At 37.0% G+C, this 26,414-nt stretch overlaps 1 protein-coding gene across 1 annotated transcript in view; it reads left to right on the top strand.

Annotated features, from left to right (window-relative positions):
• Positions 1-26,414, top strand: part of tox3 (TOX high mobility group box family member 3) — a 47,020-nt gene that overhangs the window by 6,437 nt on the left and 14,169 nt on the right. Inside the window, exon 2 of the mRNA XM_055154676.1 lies at positions 18,302-18,367. Coding sequence (XP_055010651.1) covers positions 18,302-18,367 — 66 coding nt within the window. The remainder of the gene's footprint in view (positions 1-18,301; positions 18,368-26,414) is intronic.

Genomic DNA, 26,414 nt, shown 5'->3' with positions numbered 1-26,414 from the left:
CATAGTGTTCATACCAGCCCAGGCCTCCTTTCTTTCACATTACCAGCTGTATTAGCAAGTGAGTGTAATGTAATATACAATCCACTGTGTGATTAATCCAGCCCTTTTTTCATCCACCCCTCCCACATCACACATTCCCACAATGCACTGTGTTACCAGGTTGCACTAAAAGCACTGACAATAGTAGCAGGTGTGCAAATACGCCCCAGACCTGCTGGACAAAGAGCTTAAATAATGGGAGTAAATAAAAGTTATATTTGAATTGGTAAATAGAAGGCATGTTGGAACAGGCTGCAGCTAAGGTCAAGGAAAAATAACTGCAATTGCACGCATTATATTTCATAATTTTAAAAGATATACAATAGGTTAGGTTATGCCATATGCTTTAATTATCCAAGTATTTTGAAATGTTTTTTGCACTCCTTTGCACCAGACTTTCTCCTTTGTTCCTCTTTCTATCCACACACCACTCTATAATTTATTACCACAGTTTGTTTCAGTTTTAAGAGTTTTAACCTTGGCGTCGCCCGTGCAAACATGTTTTCAAGTGCAAGATAAACATTTTTCAACATGGGAGCGCTGTATATAATCTGCCTCTTTAACCCTAACCAGCAATTCTGACATGACTAACCATGACCACATTGGCTTGTATAATTTGGTCCATATTGTACAGAATTGCATGGTTGCGTAGATTTTCTCCTTGTATGATTGTTGCGGCTTTTCTTATTTAAAAAGCTGATGTCTTGTTTTACTGTGAATTGCGTGCTGGAGATCAGGATTTGCTTGGCCATGGTATTAAAATAGTTTGCAGTACTTTCAGATGGGATGGGTGATAATGTCAGAAATGTATCAATAGTTTTTTTGTGTGTGTTTTTTTATACAGTGTATTCCTACAATAAAACTACCACATTTTTGCAATCCATCAGAAATGTTTTGATTCATGTTTGTATATAATCAAATCATCAAAACATTAATGGATTTTTAAATCAAAGGATTGAGATATAAGTTCTTTCTTGAGCCTTTTGAAATCGTTTTTATTAAATTTTCTAGACCATACTGACAAATTTTGAAGGTTTAAATGTACACAAAGTAATTCAAAGTGCTTTAGAGAATAAGAAAGACATTAAAATCTCAATAAAAACAAATCAAAACTTACATAATCACCATAAAATTAACATTAAAAAAGAAGAGAAAAGAATAAATAACACAGTACTTGCAATAATATCCATTTTCAATTTATCTCCCACCATCAAAATGTATGTTTCCCTGGAATACCAATATAGCTTCTTTTGTTTAGTGGCTTGAACTCGTGGTGTACTTTTACAAACCTGCCCAGAATCTCTCTCACTATTAAATCCGTTATTACACTTGTGTCTCCCGCCGGTGAATGGGAAGAGAAGCTAAATGATTAAACTGTTTCAAAGGCAGTGCAGGCAGCTGATTAGAGTGTTAGGTCAGAGTTAGCCAAGGTTAACCGTCCATAATGAAACACATTTTGAAAATAATGATACGGCGCATGGTTTTATGAAAGCTCGTGGCTGCTCAGCTCAGCAGTGGCGACCTTCAACAGTTCCACCAGCTAATCACAGTGATCCCTCTGCTCCCCCGTAGTTTTCCAGACTCCATTACCTTCTGATATGCATCTGCGAGAACAGGCTCTGAAACTGAGGTGGACCGTCACTTCATAAGACGCACTGTGATAGACTCGTGCAGATGGAAGAAGAAAGTGGACTAATTATAATGGGGAAAACATGCTATTTGTGGTCACTTGTATTGAAAAGTGATCACCACATAGGCCCGTCATGGTAACAAATTGTGAAGTGCAATTTATTGGCTAAAGTAAATATAGACGATAATATTGAAACCAAAACCATAAACCAGAATTATTCCCAAAAAAGTATTAGAAATGTACAAAAAAAAATTAGCTGCAATAAAAAAATGCAATATTTAAGTCATAGTTTGTATCTTTAATGAGTCATAGAAGTTCATAATTCAAACCTGGACAGCTTAAATCTCATTGTAGTACCAAAAGTGTCCCACTAATACAAAGAAAAGTGCCCACGATGAATACTGACCGCCAAAAAGTGTTGTTCCATCGATATAGTTTTCATCGTTACAGGCCTGTCATCACATTGGAAAAAGTGGATGCCTGGAAATTTTGGTGTGCAAGTGGTTTCTAATCTTTTCTGACTTGAGTAGAGCGTAAAATTGTAGCTCGGGTACTAGGCAAATAAATTAGGACTACTGTATTTTCTTGTTATTCTGGATCCCCATTAGTTATTACCTCAGCATTAAGTTTTCTTCTTGGGTCCACCTGCATTGATGTTAATGTCCAAGATCCTCCAAAACAAATTTATAATAAAGAATGTTTTTTAATTCAAATATGCTATTCCATTTCATCGTCTTTGAAAATCTGAAATCATTCCAAGTGTCCCCAACGGAGTGCCTGTGTGCCCGTTGGGAAAAAGGGGTGTAGCTGGTCAAGAGGGGTGCTCATTAAATACCCATATTGCTGATTAAAGTTGTGGCAAGAAAGGCTCTAGTTTGGGGTTTAAGAGCATGGTGCAATTACTGTACTGTAGTAACCATGTAGTTCAGAGATTCTTGCAGTGATTAAGTCTAGTGTAAAATACAGGCAAATAATCACATCCAAACTGAGACCACAACTAAAACAAGGTCAAACCAGGACTCTGCCAAGAAAGATGCAAAGAAGTGAAATGAGCAGTTAACCTTTTTTGAATATTTTAATTTGTTTACCAGACATAATTTAAGATTCTATTATGAAGAGACTGACCACATACACTACCAGTCAAAAGTTTAGACACACCCTCTCATTCAATGTTTTTTTTTTTCTTTATGTTTACCACTTTTCTACATTTGATGCACTGGTACAAACAGAAGACATCACATATATGAAGCAAAATATGTGGAATTATGTAGCAAAGAAAAAAGTTAAATAACTCAACAAAATATTTTAAAATATTTTTCGTATTCATGTTTCATATATATATTCAAATCCTCAAAATAGTCACCCTTTGCTTTGTTGACAGCGCTGCAAACCCTGAAATGGTTTTCACTTCACAGCTGTGCATTTTGAGGTTCAAGAAATGCCAGAAATAAAGAAGAAAAATAAATGAAAAAACGTGTCCAAACTTTTGACTGGTAGTGTAAATCAGGGATGGAAGTAAAATAAACGTCCTAGTGATTCCTTCTGTTTATAGCTACTCCAATATTGTGTAAGTTGATATAGCGATGACTATAAATTTGAAATCCAGCTCTATTAGGAAGTGAAACTAATAAAAAGCAATGGGAGCATAAGTTGAGCAGTGCAGCTGTATTGCATTTGTAGTAACTGTGGAGCTGTGTCACATCTCATTGGAGTATTTGTCATGTGTTATTGAAAAGCATGTAGCCAGCTATTAAAAGCAGCTGTATAAAGTGCACCTGGGCCATGTGGACTCACTCCAGCCCATACTTTAGGTGTTATATTGTGAACTGGCTGCTCTCCATGATATACACTTACCCAATCTCTAATCCCAATTACAGCAACAGTATTAAGTGGGCTACAAATCCTTTAGAGTGGGTACAAATTTAACAAGGACAGAAATAGCTATGCATGCACCGGATTTTGTTGAGTAATTGCAAGCAGATAGCATGCCATTAGACAGCTGTTCATTTGCACTATTTTGTTTTTCAGATTCTTCTCACAACAGGAACTAATGAAGAAATAAGACTTATTGTCCCATTCTTTCATTCATCAGCATGTGCTCTCATAACAGGCAGGCTTCAAGAAGAAACAACAGCATCAAGCATAAATCAAAGTGTTCTCTGAGCCAGGCCTAGGCCCTTTGGGAGCCTACCTTGGTGCTTAATTAAAATCCAGCAGGATCATGTTTTAAGTGTAGGTGAGCGAGCGCAGAATAACAATGACAAATCATGCCCCAGAGCATTGACTGGTGTGTTTTGGAAAAGAATAAGTGCATCTCGCTTTCTCAATCCAAAATAAATTAGATTTAATGTGAAGGGAAGCTGGTGGTGCTGTACCACTGTGGCTAATAGGTTCCTGAAGCTGCCAAAAGGAGGCTAACATTAATCTTATAATTACACTTAGTCTATTCTAATGAACAGCTCTTTATGAGGCATTATTAAAAAGGCATAATCCTACAGTTCATTATCCTTTTTGGACATTTTAATCCCTTAAGAACATTTCTCCAACAGAAAAATGAAAACAGTGATTTTTCTACGAGTATGCAATAAGAGATTAAAATGATTAGATTCTGTCAAACTTAGAATTTTTTGCAAGCATCAAAAGTCTCAGTCAGAGTTTTAAAAGCAAAGTACATTAAAAAGAGAAGTTACTCGTCAGTTACTTGTCAGCTAAAAAGGCAAGTAATATCCATTCAATTACAGAACTCTGGAGAGCCATCCCTGAGCTTCTTTGCGTTGGCTAATCAATCGCAGCAAATTGCACTGGTGAATATTTCAGACTGCTCAACTGACTCAAATACAGATGTCATGACTATATTTCTAGGAGAAAGCTGGAGGATCCTTGCAAAAAAACACATAAGATCGATGTGGTTAAGGCAGTTGGGTCGATGTCTTAATTGAAAGGTCCTATATTTCACAAAATTGACCAAGCTTTAAACCGTGTTATCATGTGGATGCATGTTGATGTTAAACCATACCTAGAGTTGTGTTTTGTTTGATTCACACACATTTGAATACTACTGCAAAATGCTCAGTTCCACCTTGTGATGTCATGTAGTGGTAGTTTTCAAGTTAACATTTACTTTTTACCTTTTGTTTAGTAGAGATTGGCAATTCCGGGGCTGAAATTATCCAAATGATCCTAGTGAAGATAAATGAAGTTTACAAAAATACACTGGGGCACTTCCTGTATTACTACATGACATCACAAGGTGGAACAGAGTGTTTTTTGTTTGAGAGAAGAACTCCCAAATAAGCCTCAATGTGAACAGTTTGTGTTTTAAACATGTGTGAATGAAACAAAATACAGCTCCAGGTATGTTTGTGTTGAGAAAACAATATTATAACATAGATCGGAAAATAGTATAGTATGTACTCTTTAATTACGCAAAGCTGAATAGAGAGATCTGTCCTCTGTGCTTTTAAAAGACATTTCCCTATAACTCAAGGTAAATTAGCTGATTACAAGTTGACAGTATTTTTAGCAACTGATATCTATTTGCTGTCTCACATACTTCGCTAAGAAATCACATAAACTGTTACAACATTGATCTATTGGATTAGAGTCATTTGTATAAGCAGCAGCTGACTGGCATGGGGAATTTGTTAGTGCTTTCAAAGTACAGTTGATATAATACATTTGCAAATTACCAATTACGAAGGTTTGCCACAGTGAGTTAAATTCACTATAGTGCCGACATAGACTCAGAAAACAACATGGATTTTATAAGGTCAAGTCAGCCCGATAGTTCATAATACACAAATGGGCTTTGAATTGTAACTGCATGACATATTCCACAGGTCAAAGGTCAGTTGTGGGTAATTATTGTATACAGCAGGGCAGTCTATTTTAACCCGGGGTCACATTGCTAATCACAAGGGCTTAATATAAATTACTAGTCTGCTCCAGCTCGCAAATTCAATCAGTAAAAAATACATATCAGATTAAGTTTGTTTACAGATAGTTTAGGTTTAAAAACAGGCTGAATTGAAACCTCTACTGAACTTATTTGAACATCGATTTGACTTTTGTATTACGTCAGATGTCCGTACTGAAAAACTCAATTTGGTTTTGTTTTTTTTCATTTTATATGTGGTCATAGTTTGTGCGATTATAGTGTCCATATTTGCATAAAAAATAGTGCTAATAGTGCTACTCACAAGGTAGAGTTTGCGTGTCTTTTGCAATTAATTTATTTTTGTTGTCGACAAGATCATACCAGGATATTTTCCAGTAGGGCTTCACGATACATGGCAGTTAAAATGGACTCACAGTTATCTTGTTATACTTATAGTTTAGACCTCAAGAAATATGTTCTGAAATGCGTGGGCTTCTTGTATTATGTATCAGGTCATATTTATCTCAAATGTTGTTTACAATGTGCACTCTGAATCCTGTTTAGTTTGACCTATTTCATACATGTAATCGCAGCTGGAATACTAAAAACTCCAATTTGATTTTTTTTTCCTTATAATTGTGATGCCCTACCAAAGATTCATTTATCGGCAAAGAATTGTAGAATTTCAGCAAAGGTGATCGTAATGAAGACACACGAAAGTCTCTCATGTGCCGAAGATGTGAGTACTGCAGATTGTGGCCTACTCTCATTTATTTCAGTGCCGAAAGTCGCAGCATGTTCCTAAAATAGAGGTCAAGGCTCCGAAACAGAAAGTGTCAGTGACCCCATTTTGAGCTGCTGCACAGGAGAAATGGGAGAGACATGCTCAGAGGGATCTGTGCTACTGCGATACAAGGGAATCAATGGAGCCTTTAGGAGAGGGATAAGACTGGTCCAACACAATGAATGGAGGCTAATTATTTTCCTTTGACCATGGATTGATTACACAGAGAATGCGCATAGATTGAAATAACCAGGTTTATCTTGTGACATACATTTCAGACTGTACTGGATTGAGATTTCATCACTGGGTATTTAATGATGAAAAATGTCTTTGATCATATTTGTCAGGCATTGCTTAGTTTCTGTAACCTACTGCAATCATGCTTCATTTACTGGTCTGACACATGTATGCCACAAGGATGTAAATATAACATATGGTAATATCTTCAAACTCACACAGTAATATCATGAGCAGTTCTATTTATCAAAATATATAGCCTCACAAGTTCCTTTGCTTGAGTAGTGGTTGGTTTAGTTGCAGCGGTACACCTGTCACCATAACAAAGTTGCGATAAATGATAATATTGAAGCAAGATACTGCAAGATAATCCCCGTAAACCAGTTTATATACCGATATACAGTATCATTAAAAAGTATGGACTGCAACACATAAATAGCAGAATGAACTAATAATTGGTCAAAGAAGTTTACTCTACCCTCTACTGCTCAAATAATACTGAGCTCCAAAGATTATTGTTCCAGCTTTCATATACTGAACAATAAGTTGATCTTGTAATTATTGTAACAATGCAGCAGCACTAAAAAGCAGAGTGGACTACACAGACAATGATCCTTTTCTCTTTTCAGTGCTTTAGTATGCTTCTATAATACTGCAAGGCTCCTTATAATACCACAATGTATACTGGACTGTGAGGTGAATATCGTACTAAGGGAATTGTATATTGTTACACCGCTAATACGCAATGACTTTTACAGTTATATAACGCAATTGCTACCCCTTACTTTTTAATAAATGTCTTTGGTTGGTTGGTCCGTGAATTGAACCCACATCCTGCTTGCTCAAGGGTAAGGATATTAAGCTGCTTAGCCAAGTCATTTGACACATTAATTCTGTCAGGACTATATACTGAAGTAGCCAATAGAAATATTTCAAAACATGGCTAACATCTGCTACTATACAGCCCGCATTCTTATGAATGAAGATTTCCTAATATGATTCTTCAAAAGTTATGTGAGGATACAGTAGTGAAAGCTTGGACTATTCTAATGACCTCACGATAATTTTCCATAGTAAACATTTGACCCCTCCATCTCAAGGCATCTTTGATCTCCAACCTGTTTTACCCCAACCAAAGCCATCTCTCCTGCTCAGAAATCTCCTTTTGTTCAGATCCGATTTAAATGTCAATGCAATAATATGAAATCAAAAGACAAAGCTTAGTGTTTGTAATTATTTAAAGCCGGCGTCTTAATCTCGATCTGCTTTTGAGTGTGGAAATGTTAAAGTGACATTTTGAGTTTAAATAGTGTTCAAAAACATTAGTGAAGCACTTAGCCTGATGGCTCCTGTCAGCAGAAAAACAATGTGTTCTTGTGCTCTCTGTCAGGTCTGCTAATGATGTCCCGCTGTGCTGTCAATCCAGCCCACAACAGACAATGGTGCATGCACTAGAAAAAGGCCTGAAATAGCTAATTGCTTCCCAGCCACTATACTGTATGTGCTTGGATGTCTTTTTCTCTGTTTCATTAGCACGCTTTAACACTGTAGTGCCTTTGCTCATTATTATAAAGAAATTAGACTTGGAGTGCCAAATCTGAGCATCTATATTTTCATTATTTCCACTAATTTGGCTGAGTCATTTGCGTTAATTTCGGCCCAACTTGTTGATTGTCAGTTTGGAGGTTGGATTCTGGAGGGGTGCCCGGGTGCATTTGCTGCCTGGACCCTCTCTGTCAGTAGCGCCAAGCAACACAGCCACAAATTGGAATGTGGTACAGCTCTGGGAAAGCAGCCAAGATTTAAATTAGACAATAACCTCTTGCTCTTTCTATATTGCCTCTCTTTTCCAGCTGCAGGCCCAAGCCATTTGTTTAATACAGTCAGCCCTGTAGTATATAATAGACTGATATATGAGTGGATGCTCAGCAGTTTGTGTTTTTTTTTTCCACATTTATAGAGATTGGACAATGGTCAGTTTGTGTTTACGGAGGGCTTAAGGCTAAGAACAGAAAGGAAGCAGGTAGAACTGTAAGATATTTCAGATTAAAACATTGTGGGCAGTGTGTTTCAGGATCCTAAAATAGCAAACTTGATTTTAACACAAAGGAATAGACCTGATACGTGATACAAAAATGATTCTTTTTTTAGATGATATAATGTAAGAGTGGTTTCATTAATGTTACCATGTGGTTGTATGCTAGTTTTTCTGCAAGAACTGGCATAGATAGGAATTACATAAACATAAACTGGATGTATGTCTGTGTGCGTCTCAGTCAGTACAACAAGACAAAGTCACTTATAAAATAAGCACCTTATCATATTTTACTGTTATAGTCCCATTAAAAGTTTTCTATCAAAACATAAACACAGCACAATCCGTATTGATTTTGATGTAGGTGAAAATATAAATTCGTATTGATTGAAAATGACTCCAGGCTGTGTTCACCATAAAGACTGTTTTCTTTGCTCTACAAACAGCTCTTGTTATTATTGCAGTAGCTCAAACCATAACATGATTTATTCCTTTAAATAGAACTTTTATCTTGTCCAACATGCAGTATTTAAGGGCTTGACTCCCTAAAAGCACTCTTCCATGGACCTCTACAAAGCTGCTAATAATGAGTATATGAGCTGGTGATGGCTCTGAGGGAGTAGCAAATGTATGTGTCCTGCTCCAGCAATAAGAGCACACTTTAACTCCCAGTGGCTTAGCGCTTTATGTGGACCAAGTCCCACAGCTCATTGCCATACAGTGAACCAAAAGAAGTAGCACAATGCAACAAAGCTATTTTTACCAGGCCTGTACCTGTGTTAAGTTTAGTTATTAGCTTTGAACCTGCAGTGTTCACCTTTTTACATGAACCAGTGTTTATTAATGTTGTCAATAATTGGTCAGCATAGGGCTCTCTTATGTAAACTATCGTGCTTTGCATTGGGTACATAAACACATAGAAATTTTTAAACTAGAGAATATATTTAACAAAATCCTGCTGAAGTGTCAATACATGACAGTATCTGTCCTTGGCACATCATCACTTTATTTATTTAAGATACAGTGCAGATTAATGAGCATCTGTTGTTACACTGTAAATGTGCTGTATATTTGAGCAAAGAGGCTTATTTTTTCTATCAATGTCGCTAAGTCTCAGCTTCCTGATTATGGGTGATTTTTGAGGGCTTTTGCCCATTCAGTTGATAACAAGGTAATATTTTATTTTGAATTGTTTTATGTCAACAGTGTTAGATTTTTATCACTCTGAACCCCATGGAGTGAACCCCATGGAGAGGCAGGTGACAAAGAAAGATAAAATGCACCACATATTACAAATACAGTGAATCTATCACAAAACAGGAAAAAAGTTATCACATAAAATCATTTTAACTTAGTTCAAAGCTGCAAAAACCTGTAAAGACAGCAGGACTTTGCTGCAAAAACAAGTTGAAATGTCCAGGGCAGCCCTTTTCACATTGTTTTCCTCGGAGCTGCTGCGTCTTCATGCTACAGCGGCTGTTGTGGGAAAGCTAGCCGTGTTTCTAAGGCCCTCTCATGGCCTAAGCTCCTTTTGTGGCACTGGGCCAATGGCTTTGCACCCGCCACATCAGAGATGGCACCCCATTTAGAGCGCTTTCTTTTGGGATTTGCTCTCGGGAGTTCCGAGTAGACTCAACAGAGAGGAAAAAACGGGCCGTTGGATATTGACCTGCGTTATATAGAGACGGCTACAGTGATCAGGCACTGGCTCTGTTATTAGATATGCTCAGAGCTCTTTGTTTAGCTGCTCTTGGCAGAAGCTGTGGCTAAGCTCTGTGGATTTATGTGTCAATATGTGAATGAGATGATTTTGTACTGTAAGGAGATGGAATAAGTTTAAGAAATGTTTCTGATTTACATTTTAGATTGTGCCAGTTGAACTTCATTTTAAAGCCTTGTGATGTAATTTTTAGCCAAAAAAATAAACAAATGAAATAAAGGCTTAGCTTTGTTATTGGGTTGTTTTTATTGCACCGAAAAACTTGTTTCCATGGAAATGTTCTTTTGGCTAAATATTCTACAGTGTGGCATAAGATTGATTTATCTATAATCTTCCAAATTATGGTTTTAACTTTCTATTTCCATGGAATTATACAAGTGACATGCCACTTCTAGAAAGTTGTTACTTAAACATAACAACAAAAGATTGAAACTTAATTACATTTATTTATAACAGACCAATTAATGCAGATGTTTTGACAAACTTTACTTTATGGCATGCTAGTATTTTGCCAATAACCCATTTCCAAGTACCAGAGATGAACACTGGGCAGGCCCTCAGACTATGAGCTTAATACTTCGAAGTACTTGTACCTTATGCATTTGAGAAGTAGCTGTCCTAATGGTAGAAGACAGTACGGGGCTGGGCATGTAATGATTTTAGCTTTAAAGTGAATTACCAATCGATTGAGCCTGCAGATCAGAACAGAGCTTGCAGGCCAACTGTGCGGACATGCTGTGTTGTGCAGTCACTTTACAAATTGACTAGAGCAGCACACATAGAGAGGGGATATATCTATATATGTCTGCTGGCTCTGCACACACAGCTACGGAGAAGTCTTGAGATTATCAGAGTGGCATCTGTAATGTGTTTAGACTTTAAATGTATATGGGAGAACAACACTGAATCTGGAAGTGATTGTAATACATTTGTGCTTTAAGTTATGCATATAAAAGCAACATTTGAATTGTTAGGTGCCATATCACACATTTTTAAGTTAGTGATTGCAGATTTATGTGTCATGTTTTTTTATTTATATATATCAGATGCCCTTCCTTACACAGCCCTATGTATTGCTTGGATGTTGCACTGGACTCCAGGGCTGTATAGTTTTCCTTCTATGAACTGTCTTTTGGCAGTATCCTGCCATTCCTCAACCCTATAAACATGCATGTATCAGACTACAATAAAAAGTCTTGTAATTGTGGTTCACTGAATGAGAAACTTGGCTCTGTGCCACTCTTGAAAGGAAATTGCATATAATAAAACACAGCAAATTATCAGGCTTTTAGGATTGGAGTTTGAATTTAAACAGCCTTGTTTTTACTTTTATATGGAGACCACTGGAAGACATATTAGCACCAGTGTCATGTTCCATTGCCCACATGCTAGGCTATGATTACTGCGCTCTGGCCCCAACTGTAAAATCACTTGTCAGCAGTTGATGTGTGTCCAAACCTCTTGATTGAATTAGCCTGGTGGGTTTTAGACCAAGAAGGAGTGAGAAGAATCAACACAAGATCTGACTATACATTTGAAGGCTACTTTGTGCTGTTTGAAGATTCACAAAGCTCTGTTTGGTTTTCAGATGAGATGTCCAGTATGCATGTAGTCCTGGCAGCTGTGCTATCAGTGCCTCTCCTGTGAGTTCCCTGGATCTTGGCTGGTCCAGTTCATGTTTACTGATAGGATCTGTGTGGCTACTTCATCATATTGAGGGTGAGACGGGGTCATGTTGGTGCAATATTGTGTTCGCCCTGAGGTTGAAATAATTTGGTTTGCTATAATAGCTGTAAAACACCTTATTTCCCACTGGGCAACCTCTCATACAAATAGTCCTGCTTTGGGATTTTGAGAGGAATCAACAGAATTACTCTTGCACTATTTGGAATACAACAGTTTGCAATATGCATTCTATATTTTGTATATAGCAAATGTGTTAAAATATTGCAACAAAACAGCAATCATATCACTAGAAATGCATGAATATTTTTTGGTAAATACTGACCACATTCTGTCAAAGTCCAGACCAAGTTACAGGTCAGATGTGTGGAGAGGCAACCCTGCTCTCAGCAAAAATACCAGCTTTTATAGGTATTTTTGAGCTATAAAACCACCTGTGACTGAATAAATGTAAGGTAGAGCTGTTTATTGTCATACTGTGGAACATTCCAAGTAGATATATCCATAGAAACAAGCAGGTAACAGACCCCCAACCAAAAAGTTAGATGGTGCACTCTGAAATTATATAATAGCCTTTTTTATTCGTGTTTTATGGATTTTATTGACATAATCCCAAAACAACATAAGAGAATTAGGAAAGTCTTACTATTCTAAATGTGTCTTTCCATTTGCATGTTAAAGTCTAGTGTACTACCAGACTGTTGTAGTAGAATATGGTTAGCTTGGATCCTGATATGACTTGAAGCCTGTCCTTGCTGAGTGATTGTTCTGACATGGACAGCACTTTCCATTTAGCAAAATATAGAAATCTGTATTCACTGGAGGAGCGCTGCAGTTTTTCCATCTGGCCGCGATGGTGGAGACAGTGGAGTCTTTTCACTCGGGATCAGGGTCCACGTAAGCTCTTAATTCTCTCCTGTTAAATGCTTATTGAAGAAATGTGCTGGTGGTGCAGGGGCAGAAATCAAAACATTAAGTCTGCTCTGTAGCCATGTGTCTGGCTCTGAGCGGGAGTCATATTACAGAGCACCTTCTTGCACTAAAATCACTGAGTTAATAAAATAGTTTGCTTTTCTGTGGATTTTAACAAGACAAAACATAATTATGCCAAATCTTGTCAAATGGGTTACGCTCAAAATAAAATGTGAAATTTGAATACTAGGCTGTTAGGGCTGGCTCTGGCTGCATGTGAATATTGCTTTTGACATGTTAGATTAGTTTAGATTTTATTTAAATTGACATTGACAGAAGAAAACTTTTGAATGTTTAACCTGAAATGTACTATTCATTAGTTTTGTCACAATAATAAAATTCTAAACTGGATTCCAATACTAAAAGAAAAGCATGTTACTCAGTGTCAATACCACATAATAAAGCACAAATTTTACCACCATAGAATTTAATTTTCAACACAAAATAGTAGGCCTGTTGTCCACTTTGTTGACTACTCACAAGTCCTGCCAATCATGTAGTCGACTAAAAAGGGGGCGTGGCAAAAGCTCTCAAAACTATCACGTATCTCTATCGATGGAGTCTGTGCAAAAATGAAAACTATATGTATCTAAAGACAGACTAAATGTGTGAATCACGAATTTAATCAGCCTTTCCACATACCCAAAAATACCAAATCTTCACTAACTCACTCACTAACCTTTCTGCTGATGTCCCATATAAATCCTTATTATTTCAATAAAATGATAAGTTGACTCATACAAATTTTGGTCAATTTGGGTCCCCATTGACCCATTAATCAACTAAAGGACTAGAGCCATACATCCCTACAAAATAGTGATTTCTTGAATATTACCATCAAAACCATTTTTAAAACTAAATAGATCTTTTCTATATCGATATTCAGATGAGTTTATAATCTGAAAATCAATAAAACACTAAATTTGTAACATTCATCAAGACAAAAACTCCTATAAAACACAAATGATGAAAGGAACTTTATTGTTTTTAATGTGGCGCTGTTGAATTTAAACTTAAAACCCCTTTGTAATAAATGTCATCAAAGGTAGTTTACATCTATATATTTTTAAGATACAGACAATGCATCTGCTGATAACACTTTGCATGATATGGTGCAGTTTTGTTGTAGACATATCAGGCAGATTTAACCAAATATAATCCCTCCAATTGTTCATCTTGTTTCCCCATTGACACATATGGCTGTTTGGCTTCTCCCCTCTCCATCTCTTGTCTTGCTCGTCACATCGTTTTAATTACAGAGGCTTCATTGTCTGCGCTGACCCATTTTTGAGTGGCTCCCTGGTTGTCAGCTGCGTGGTCCCCTCCAATCACACTTAATTTCATCTGACATTTGACTCAATCGCCTCTGCTGTGAACAGGAGCTCTCAAAGCCTTCTAAACCAAAATGAATCTACAGGAGCAACAAACATCTCTTGGGTTTTCTCCTCTGAGGGTTTTGGGGCTGCGCTGTGCCACAACATAGGAGAGCTTTTAGTGGTGACGATTGATATGGGCGACTGGGGATGAACGCTGGGATGTTAGTCACTGTTTACACTTAAAGGGGGGGGGGGGGGGGGGATACAGTAATAATATGGACCCCTTTGGCTGTTATAGGAAAGTTTTCCAATTGGTGTTTGTGCAGGAGTAACTGATTCATACTTTTTCTGTGGATTACCATTTTGCCACAAATTTGCCCAAATTTTTCTAAGGTCGCCAATGCAAATAATTGGATTCCTCTCGCAGGGTTATCCGATACGGCAAAATATGATATAGCACTGTGCTTAAAAAATGGGTTCATTTTAATATTAATGCTGTTCTATGCACAGTGCACACAACCAATACCAACTTTTAATCAGAGCCATTTCACTGAAAGAGATTGTCCCATTTAGACCTCTCAATTAAAGTAAACCCCAAGCTCATTTGAAAAGTTGAAATAATTGGATCGCTATTCAATTAAATTTAGATAAATTGTGCAGCCCTATCATGCCATTTGTAGCTCTACTCAAAGTTTTGGCATGGGTTCTTAACATATGTTCTTGGGACTACACATTGACATTGCATACTGTACATTTTGAAACATAAAACACTGTTTTGTTTAGGCCTGTTATATTTACTGTGATGACTGATCGTTCAGTATATGTTTTGACGGAACACTACATTTTTTGGTTCTCAGTATTCATCAGCCTTTTCTTACTACTGCTTATTGTTATTTTTCTGTATTACAATAATAGTTAAGCTGAAGAGAGTTGAATAAATAACTTCTATGACTCATTAGAGATGCAAACAAACAAGTGTTTCTTTCTGCCGTTAATTTAGAGCAGTTTGTGATTTTTAACCGTATTAAATATTTAGAATAGTTTTTTGAGGGAAATCCTGCTTTAGCGGTTTTGTGTTAGTAGCATAAATAAGTTCAAATATTATCGATAATCATCTATATTTCCTTCAGCCGTATATATCACACTTAAAAATGTATTATTGAGACAGTCTTGCTTCTTTCCATAGAACAATCACACTGAGCAAAATCTTATTCACTTCTGAGAATAGAGCCATAGTAACATGGGAGATGTGAGCCGCTATCTCCCTGCACCATCTCAGCAATGTTCCCAGTGCTCGGATAGACTGGGATATCTCTTAGACTTCCATTTTGTTATCTAAAAGAAGAAAGGGGCCAGAGTAACACTTGCTGCGATAAATGGATACGTAAGGTTAATTACCAACCAAGCCTGATGCACGTAACCCCCAGTCAAGTTATACAGCGTTTGCCCTATCAAACCAGAAAGACATATGTTGTGACAGAGGAGATGCTTGTTTTTATTTGTTCTTGTGTCAGATATAGTTTAGTGGGCCAGTATTACATATAGCAACACTACAGGGCTGTTGCATTGAGTCTCAGCCACCTGCTTTCACAAGTGCTCCTAGGGCTGCACATCTCACTGGTGCGGAACACTGTTAACATAGCGGCGGATTCCCAACTCTCTCCAGGGCATGGACTAATTAATGGATACAATTTGGAGTTGATTAGCAGCAGTTCTTCGGTAATTACATTCACATACAAATCGCGCTGAAAGAATGGGCGAAGACCAAGAACAAAAACACACAAAAATATATTAGCGCACTTCTCATTTCGGTCCGATCTTAATTAGTTTCCGCTGTTGTTGAGATAGCGGCCTATTAGAGGTCTTTGTCAGTCATAATATTTAAAGAACTTTGTAATAAATGCATAATAGGGATTAGCCCGATGCTTTGTTAGAATACGGGAGCATTTTCTCAGTGGTTGCGTTTCTTTCCTCTTTTTTTTCCGAAGCAGCGTTTGCACTGCTCACTCACACAGAGGTGCATTGTGCTCTTGGGCCCAGCTGCTAACCCATAATTCTTCATTCTATGTCCCATTGTTCCTACCTGTCAGCATGCTTGTGTCTCTAAAGAAAGGAAGTAGATGCCATTTTGCTAGCAGGCTATGTATGCGGCTCCAGGGGGCGGGGAAATGTTGTGGAAACATATTATTTCTTACCTAAGTACAGGGTTCTAATAACACATCAAGTGCTTTTTATGCTAATTTGTCTTTTAATGTCAGTCAAAAGCTCACTGCTGGTTTGGCTCGGAAAGTTATCACTTGCTTTGAAGTTGTTTTGATTGCAAGAAACAATGATTTTAACATTTGAAAGAGTGATTTGGGATAGTGTTGAAGTTTTGTGTTAACTGCCATTTGAATATTTGTTTAGTAAGAGAAATTGGTTGCACTAATAATTACATTTTATCAACCATAATAAACAAAAAATGTATTCATAATGATCCAATCGTATATTAAGACTGATTCCCCAAACCCCTTAATTAAGTAGTTACTAAACATGAATCATTCCTAATAAACTGTTCATTGAGGCCTAATTTGGGTAACCAGGTTGGCACCACCTAGTGGCTCCACTAAATTTCATTTCTCTCCAGGTCAGATCAGAATACACTAGACGGTTCGCAAAAACCCTGGAAGTATGAGTCCGGGCACCAGCCAATCAGTGAAGAGCCATACATTCTGTGTTGGCAACGATTCCCGAGATCGAGGATTTAAAGCCGGAACAAAGAGAATGTTTGGTGAATTTTATCAAGGGGAAAGACGTTAATGCCCTTCTTCCTACGGGATTTGGGAAAAGCTTAATATACCAGTTAGTGGCGCATTACATATGTCATGACCAAATAGCAGCGATTGGTTAAATGAAAAAAAAGTACCCGCCGTATTGTTGAGCAAATTAATTCTAACGCTGTGAGTTCAGATGGTTTCTATGAAGTGAAACCGGCTGATGAATCAGACTATAATTGGAGTATAGTTACTATAATGTTGTACTGTGCAGTATTTTATTTCTGGAATGGCTGGTCTTGTGACAAATCTAAATACAGGTGTTAATTCTGGAGTTGTCTTTTGTTTCTTTTGTTTCATTTACACATGTCTGAATCCTTTTACCCTTTGTTCAGTAAAGATGGGCCATTCCAGGGCTGAAATTACCCACATGATTCTAGTGAAGCTGTATGAGTTTAAAAACACAGTAGTGCACTTCCTGTATTACCACATGACATCATAAGGTGAAACAGTGTTTTCTGTTTAAGACAAGAACTCAGCCTAAATATGCAGGGTTTGTGTTTTAAACGTGTGAATGAAACAAACCACAACTCCAGATATGTTTTTGATGAGGAAACAACGTAACATATATCAGAAAAGGACATGATATGAACCCTTTAAATTTGTTCCTAGGTCTGCCTTTGCGGTTGTAAGTGTTCTGTGATTTTCTATTTCTCCTAGTCAGTGTTTGTATGGTAGCCCAAAAAGGACACGCCAAAGCAAACATGACTTTTTACACAAAACACACTATTTCAGTCAGAATGAGTTAATGTCAGAAAGTACTGGGGTGAAATTGATTCTTTAACCTACATAATACCTCAGTCATTCCACATTAACCCTTTCTCACATCTCCATTCCTGTCCACTATCAAGGCGTTCCCATAGGTTATACTGAGTTAATAACCTGCCAGTGCGTCTTGATGCTCGGCTTTGTGATGCAAACACAGTCTTAATTGCCATCCCACAAGAAGTGAATAGTCTGACCGGATTCTCATTACTCTGCTATGAATCGACATGGGCCTCTCTCTATGTCACTATAATGGCAAAGTGGCAGCATCCACTCGGGCGAGTAGTAGGAAGAGGGTTAACACAGTGAGTAAACATTCACATGCACAAGAGCTGTGTTTGAGTGACAGATGCCCACCATTCAGACTGTATAGTGGCTATTAGGTGGACACTTGTAGCTCATTGTGTTGTTTTGCTTTCTCTGTTTGCAGTTCCAGAATAACAACAACTACATGAACATGGCCGAAGCGAATGGGGCGCTGCTCAATGCTGGGGATGTGAGTACCGTATATACCTTTTATATGACTTCAACTGAACAAGCACAGTGCAATAGGGCTGCAAGATTAAAGCGCAATCGAATCAAGATCTCTATTTGAATGAACCTAATTAGCAAATCGCAAAGACTGCAATTTTTTTAAGTACCATAATTTCTAGGGATGCACTGAAAACTTACAAGTATCTGATATTGGCACCAGTATATATATTTTCATGAATCAGATATCAATTCCAAGATATCAGTTCAGTCATTATCGCATTTTGATTTGATAAATTGGTGTAATAAGACGATTTATTAGACAATGTTGGTTCTAAATGTGTCGTAATATTATCAAACTTGTATTTTTTCAAAGCTGTTCTGTGCTTACAAAACACATTTGGATCATTTTTCACCATATTCCATTTGTGTTTAGGTAATAGATTATATTTTCAGTCAGATATCATGACAGATATTTGAAGTATAAGTACTATAACGGTGACTCTTTATCTGCACTTGTAAATAGTTCATATATTTTAATGTAAAATGTCTGAAAATTTCAAAAGAAAGCTGTTTGTGTTAGATTAGAAGAGAGGGGTGGGATTAAATACATTTTCTTCTTCCCACTCCTTTTTGCACCATTTCTTTTATTTTTTGTTATTGTTATTTCTGCTATGATTCCATTAATGTTATATGTTCTGTTGTAAAAGAATGTAAACTTCTTACATGCCGAAAAAAATACATAAATCAGAAGTTAAAGTATCAACATCGGTATCAGAACTGTAAAAGCTGAATCGGTGCATCCCTAATAATAACCTCCACAAACAACATATCCTGTTTTATTCTACATAAAACTGGTAACGCTGTAGTTTAGATCTGTACAAACATGCGAAATGGGATCCTTGTATTAGTTTGTCATTTCTTTGTCAATTCTCCTGGACACATTTAAAATACAAACTTTCAACAGAATCTTATTATTATTATCCCAAATCTAATCACAATCACAATGCTTTTCAGAAAAATCTAAATTAGATATTTTCCCCAAATCGTGCAGTCCTACTGTGCAAATAAAATGGAAACAAATTGCATTTTTATTGTTTAGATATGTCACCATTTTATTACAAAAAGAAATTGCATCCAGATTAGACCCAGGTCTCTTTATTGCTGCGAAGCCTTGAACATTTCGATTGAAAGAGATGAGGGGACTGCAAATTACACCTAGCTTTTGAAACCTCCTTTTACCGACAATTTGCAAGTGTGTATTTTTCCTTATGACCTTCACAGTAATAGAAAATACCAAATTATATTCCTTTCATCAACCAAAGTCATTTATAATACTGGAAATATGCCTCAGTCCAAAGTTCTAAGAAATCTAGGATATTCTCACTCTGACTGTCCTGTTTAAAGATTCTTGTGAGCTTTAAGCCATGTTACAATGCTGTTACCTTTTCAAAAACATACCTGGAGTGTGTTTTGTGTCATTCACACATGTTTTAATATTCCTGGATTATTAGTCTGTCTATATCCCAAAAGATAAAGAGTAGTTTTCAAGTTAACAGCTACATTTTACCTTTAGTTCAGTAGAGATTTCCAATTCCAGTACTGAAATGATTCAAATGATTCTAGTGAAGGTGTATGGAGTTTAAAAACACAGTGGATCACTTCCTGTATGACCACATGACATCACAAAGTGGAACAATTTTTCATTTGAGAGAAGAACTCAAGAAATATGCAGGGTTTGTGTGAAACGAAAGACAAATCCAGGTATGTTTTTGATGAGGAAATAACATAATAACATACATTAAAGCATTGCATAATATAGGACTTTGACAGTTGACTAATATCTTATAACAAAACCATGATATAAAGTTGTAAATATGCCAGAATTATGCTCTGTATTGCCACATGTACTTTACCGAGTCATATAAGGTTGAACAGTGTGCTAAATTTACCCTTTTTATTCCCCCTCCGCCCACTCCGGCTACCCTGTCATTAGAGACAAGTGCACCAAAAATACTCAGCCTCCTCTGTGGTTCAAACGGGCCAATCTTCTCCAGTTTAGATTCTGTGGATGGATCAGGCTCTCCAAACCCACCGCAAAGCCCCATTAGGCAGCCCAGATACAGTAGATAGACTTATTGTTATGGTACATCCACTGGGCATTGGGGATGACCTCAGAACAGTGGGCGCTCACACAGAGAGGCTGTTGTGAAAGGAGGTTTATTTCCACCTATTCTCAAGTAACTAAATGCAATGTCACTTTTGCTGTTTCTTAACCCTTGTCTGATTGCATATACTTTTGAAACTCTGATCATATAAGTGAGGATGTATATTTTACTATTAGGCATACTATTACACAGTGGAGCTCCTTGTATTGAATCTTAACACTTAAATGGAAAAACACCCACAATGGTATTTTAGGTTTCTCTTTTAATTCTCTTTTAGTGTGTGGTCATATTTTCCACAAATAGGACATAATTAAATGCACATAGATTAGAACTACAGCAATTAATCTGAGTAATTGTGACTAATTGACTATTAAAATAAATGTAATTGGATTTTTATAATCTTTAGTTGTTGCTTAGATACAGAAAATACAAGCCAAAATACATTTTATAACTAAGACAGAAGCATTATTACATTAAAATTGTAAAGAAAAAAAATAATAATAATAAATCAACGATACACTATATTCTATTTCAAAGCCTCCACTGATAATATTTTCACTTTAATCACATTTAAATTAGTTCAAAAGGTTCTCTGGGTGCAACAGAAATTATAATTGCTTGACTATTCAATCGATTGAAAAAAAAAAAAGCACTAGATGCAGTTCTAATACATTTCTAAATGTGACTAGTACTTCCTGACAGTTCATAGACATCCGTGCCCTCCCTCAAATAAATAAAGGCCAACTCTACAGAAGTGCTATAAACATTATTTTAGGGGCCTAACTCTTCATGTGAGTGGATCCATGTATCAACAGGGGGCCAGGGCAGTGGGGTAACGCCAACGCAAGCTGCTTTGAGAGCCCCCCAGCTGTGAGGCCCACTCTGCAGTAAAGGAACAAGGGGGAGGGTTTAAGGTTTGAGGATGAGGGAAGAGCCGTTCTTGTAGAAAAAAAAGTCATTTGCATTTTATCAAAAGGAACAACTGTTTCCAGTGTTGGGGCACAGATGGTATTGTGCTTAGAAAGAGCCACAGAGAAGAAAGTCTTAAGAGTGGGGTTTATTTCATCAAACAGTAAGGTACAGTGTTATTGTTGCAATTCAAGATTCATTCAGATTGCGTTTAGTTTGGTTCAGTTTTGTGGGTTTTTGCTTAACATTGAATACACTGTGTTCCTCCAAGGGCACAGTAGAGGAAGTATGCCATACACTAATGCTGCATAATGACAACTGTCCTCAATAAACCACATGCATTTAGCCAGACCATGTTAGTGAATGTAACTTGAATCTAATTCTTTTTAAATACACATCTCTTATTTGAGCACAGCCTTGCATTTTGTGTAACTACAATATACATTTTTTGGCAAAAACTAATGACAAGAAAACAGTTGCATAATTTCTTAATCAAATCAAAATCATAAGTTGAGAAATCAGAATAGACTGACTGAAACATAGATGTGCTTCTGAAGAGGAAGTAATAAACTAATACAGTTTTTCCCACCTTCGTGCATAATTTGACTTTCACTTGCAAATTATGGCCTATTGAAACTTACCAAAATGTTAAGGGCTGCACCTAGTGATTATTTTAGTTGTGGGCCAGTCAGGGCACACCCGGGTTTACAGGGGTGCAAAAGGGTGCACTGCAAAAAATGTTTGCACCCTCATTTGAGGTGCCTAAAATGTCACTTAATGGAAGCATGTTATGTTTGCACCCATTTGAAACTCAAATGCACCCCCAGTCAGTTTGGTCGTGGCCGTGCCTGAGGTAGTGATTGCGTTTTTGCTTAGTCGACTAATCAAATGATTATCAAAATACACTTATGATTATTTTTAATAGTTGACTTGTCACATGTGGTCAATGAATCATTGCTGTCCTAATATTTAACCAGTTGATACGCTCTTTTGCGAATAAATTATTATTATTATTTTTTTTTTTTCCAAAAAATGATTGCAAACTTTGCCTTTGTGATGAAGACTAGTCATTTACTACCACCTCTGTAAAAAGTCAAATTTGAAGTATCTAATCCCTTCTCTCAAACAGAAAACACTCTGCTCCACCTTGTGATGTCATGTGGTAATACAGGAAGTGCTCCACCATGTTTTAAAGCTCCATACACCTTCATTAGAATAATTTGGATAATTTCAGCCCTGGAATTGCCAAACTCTACTGAACTAAAGGCAAGCTGTTTGCTGCAAGGTAGCTGTTAACTTGAAAACTACATGACATCACAAGGTGGAACAGAGCATTTTGAGCTATGAAGATGCAGACAGACTAATAATGAAGGGTTAATCAAATGTACGTAAATGAACCAACACATAGCAGGCATCTTTTTGCAGAGGTAACAACATTCTAACACGGCTTAAAGCTCACAAGAGTCATTTTGTGTATATAGTATCTTTAATTGTTTTACTGCATCTACAAACATGTAATACACTCTTAAACATCTACCCATGTTTCACTACAAGTAATCCCAATCTTGCATGCAGCGGGGTCCTGCTCCTTTTTACATGCCAGCTGTATCATTTACCTTGTGCACTTAGAGGAGGAGATAAGATGACCTTGGTGCACTGTCTAAAGCATACATCCTCCACTGCTTTCTCCACAGGGAAAACAATACTGTACTCCGAGATTGTGTTCCAGTCAGATGGATCACTTTACTCCCCCAATCCAATTAGAGCTGCGTAATCAACTATAAATATGTAGAAATGGACTCCAAATTTGAAATAATGTTGATGAGGGATAGTGGTTGTTGTCATTTGAGTAGCAGCACTTTCCCAGTGTACATGTTTGAAACTGGATCTTCACTCTGGCCACTATTGATCCTGAGGTCTATTATATGCAGTAATCACATGTGGGTACCTTTAACAAGTCTTGCTTATTGCAATGTTTATTGAAGGAGGTCGAAATATTGCCTTAAAAGCCCTTTTCTTGAAATTGAAAAAGAAACAGGAGGAGTGCAAGAGTCAGTTCATCGATAAACATCTTTTCATCACCTCCATTTCAATTACTGTACATGTATGGTGTGGTTGGAATTACCAAAGGGATCGGAGTCTAGTGGGGGCAAAAGCAAAACCATTTTGTCAGAATCTATATTATATTTTTGTCGAGTTGGTTTCACAGCGTCTTGCATCACTACGTCTGATTGTAGCTATTCTTGGTTCAATAGAGTTGAATGTAACACTGATTGGACAAGATTTTTCCTTTTTTCAAAACAATAGACTATAGCTGCAAATTTGTAAAGTGTTTGTAAAGTATTTTTAGTCTCTAAGGAACAGTCATTCATCAGTTACTATTTACTGACTGAGACATCTGTATAACTAATTTTGTTGGAGCATGGATAGTTCAGATGTCTTGTAGTGGTAAGAAACATTTTGGATAAAAGGGCAGTTCTATAACAGGGAATCACGTGCATTCTGTCTTGAGCAAATGAATTAAAAAGATAGTGTCATGACATGCCAGATGGATTTGTGAAAAGCGAAATGCTTCAAGACAATATTTCCTTTGTTATTGCAGTTCGTAAGGGCATCAAAATAAAAACAAGATGTAAATAAGCAGAAGGAAAGTAACTATAAACTTTTTAACTAATCAAATCAAATTACATGACACAAGAAATACATGAAGAAACACATATTATGGCTGTAAATATACAATCAAGATGCCCTTAAGCAGTATCTCTCAAATTCATGAATATTTTGCAATTTAAACAACTAATAGATTAATGTAAAGAATTTGCATTACAATTACAACACACAACTGAGACCAGCTGAGCAAAATGTCTTTTCCCATGACTTTCTGAGTACATTACGTTATACTAGCCTGTGTCTGTCCTCACTCTTGGCTGCACTGAGCATTTAGAATAATTTAAACGGATTATTATGAGGTTACCAATGCTAAAAAGAGAAACATAATCTGCCAAAGCCCCCAGAGACTCTACTATATCAACATTTATCTTGTGTTATGCAGGATGCCATTAAACATAGTGTAACAGTGTAACGGCTCACTTTCATCATCTGAAGTCATGTCTCATAGCCTTCAGACGAGAATCAATCTTAAATCTATTGTCACTGTCAATCCCCATAGCATAGGAATGGTCCAAGATTGTGCACACATTATAAAAATTGTCTAGTGAGATCTTTTTTCCAAGTGTTTACATTTGGATTGGACAAAAAGGTTACATGTTGGCAAGTTACATCTCTTACAGTTCCAAAAAGCTGTACAAGAATGGAAACAAAAAATTAAATCTAATAAATACAAGACTGTGAGGCCAAAATTGCAACCTGAATATTGAAATTTATATATTTGGAATTAGAAATGAAGTCCCAATCTTGTATTTCGTCTCATCTAATGGAAATTGTTCTTCTCCCATTTGTAATATTAACAGATTGTTTGTTATTTTATGGAGAATTTTAAGTGTTCAAGCAGCTCTTTTTATTACCCATGACATGTCATTTTTCTCTGGTTCACTTTCACTCGTGTCTACACTTCTACTTCAAAGGTCAGTGTCACTCTCTGGTAGAGAAGTAGAAACCACCTGAACCTCTCTACTTCCTTGACACTCATCTCAAATCTCACCTTTAGTTATATAACACTGCAGCAGTCCAGAGGAGCCACTGGCCTATTTAGTCATGTCCTGCTACTGTACTGTACTGCACTCCCTCAGCACACGTGTTCATAGTAGAACTCAGGCATAATGGACATGTTGACCAGAAGTTGTACGTATAGCTTGAGGCCACACGTAGTAGTAGTGGTTTACAATAGTGAATTTAATACTTCTTTTGACTGAGTTGAATGGTTCAATTTCTCAAGTTAAAATTTCTGATACACACCCAACAGATTAGATTTGCCCATTTTCTTTTACATGAATGCAGAATAACTTGGGATGCTATGACATAAAACTTTAGTGATTGATATGTTTTTTTTGTTTTTTTTTCAAATTTCAGTAGAATTGAAATGACTTATTTCTGCTTTGAAAATTATTGCAATGACAATTTTCGCAGTTATTATTTTTCTGCGACTTGTATAATCACAGTAATCGGTTAACCACATCATTTTGTTATCCTTGCAATTGTGACACACAGAACTGTTACTCATCATGTGACAATGACACTGAATCAGCCTTTAAAAAGCCGCTACACAGGTGTGACTTTATTCAGTGTTATTCACCGTTGGGGAAAGTATAAAAAAATACTAACAAGATCATGACCTGGACTAATTCTTCACAGTAATCTTTGCCTTGGCTCGTGGCACTTGTTTTATGTACTTCCTAAAGAGTCTATATTTAAATTACATGCTGCTGATGAGGCATTATTGTGACATGATATTACAGGGGAGCAGTGGTAGTAAAAGGTTTTTCCTCAGGTGATTTATACAGCGCTGTGTAAGCCAGAGGCCAGGCCTGTGATAAATACTGCTTTGGCTCCTTCTAAAAAGAGCAGCCATTCCCTCACTGTGAAACAAGCCTTGCAAAGTGAAACATGGGTCGGGAGGAGGAAGACAGACGAAAAGAGAGAATGAAAACTCTATTAGCTGCGTATGCTACTGGAATTCATCAGTGCTTGTCAAGACAGCTGGCCCGAACAAGCTATGAATTAGTTTTGAGTGTCTGTGTGCTAAAGAGAAGGGGACATTAATACTGTCTAATCAAGGGCTACGCTGGCATATTCCCCATGTAGCCTCTTGTCTGTTATTCCATACCCCGCTGGAGACAGAGTCGGGCGGGGCTAAACCAGGAAAAGTCAGCAGTGTTCCAGGTTAGACGCAAAGGCAAACTGGCAGTATGTTTTGCGGTTTCAGATCATTGTCTTTCTGATGTAATACGATTTGTTTTCTTACCTTATTCCCAAAGACAGATGCAGCTATTTTCATGCAACAAGTTTTGCAGTAGTTTTTATATCAGTTTTATCAGG

Source organism: Boleophthalmus pectinirostris, unplaced genomic scaffold, assembly GCF_026225935.1.
Source record: "Boleophthalmus pectinirostris isolate CB_2022bp ecotype Guang Dong unplaced genomic scaffold, ASM2622593v1 HiC_scaffold_19, whole genome shotgun sequence".
Taxonomy (NCBI): domain Eukaryota; kingdom Metazoa; phylum Chordata; class Actinopteri; order Gobiiformes; family Gobiidae; genus Boleophthalmus; species Boleophthalmus pectinirostris.
The sequence above is the reverse complement of the archived record's forward strand: the minus strand, read 5'-3'. Positions and strand labels throughout refer to the sequence as shown.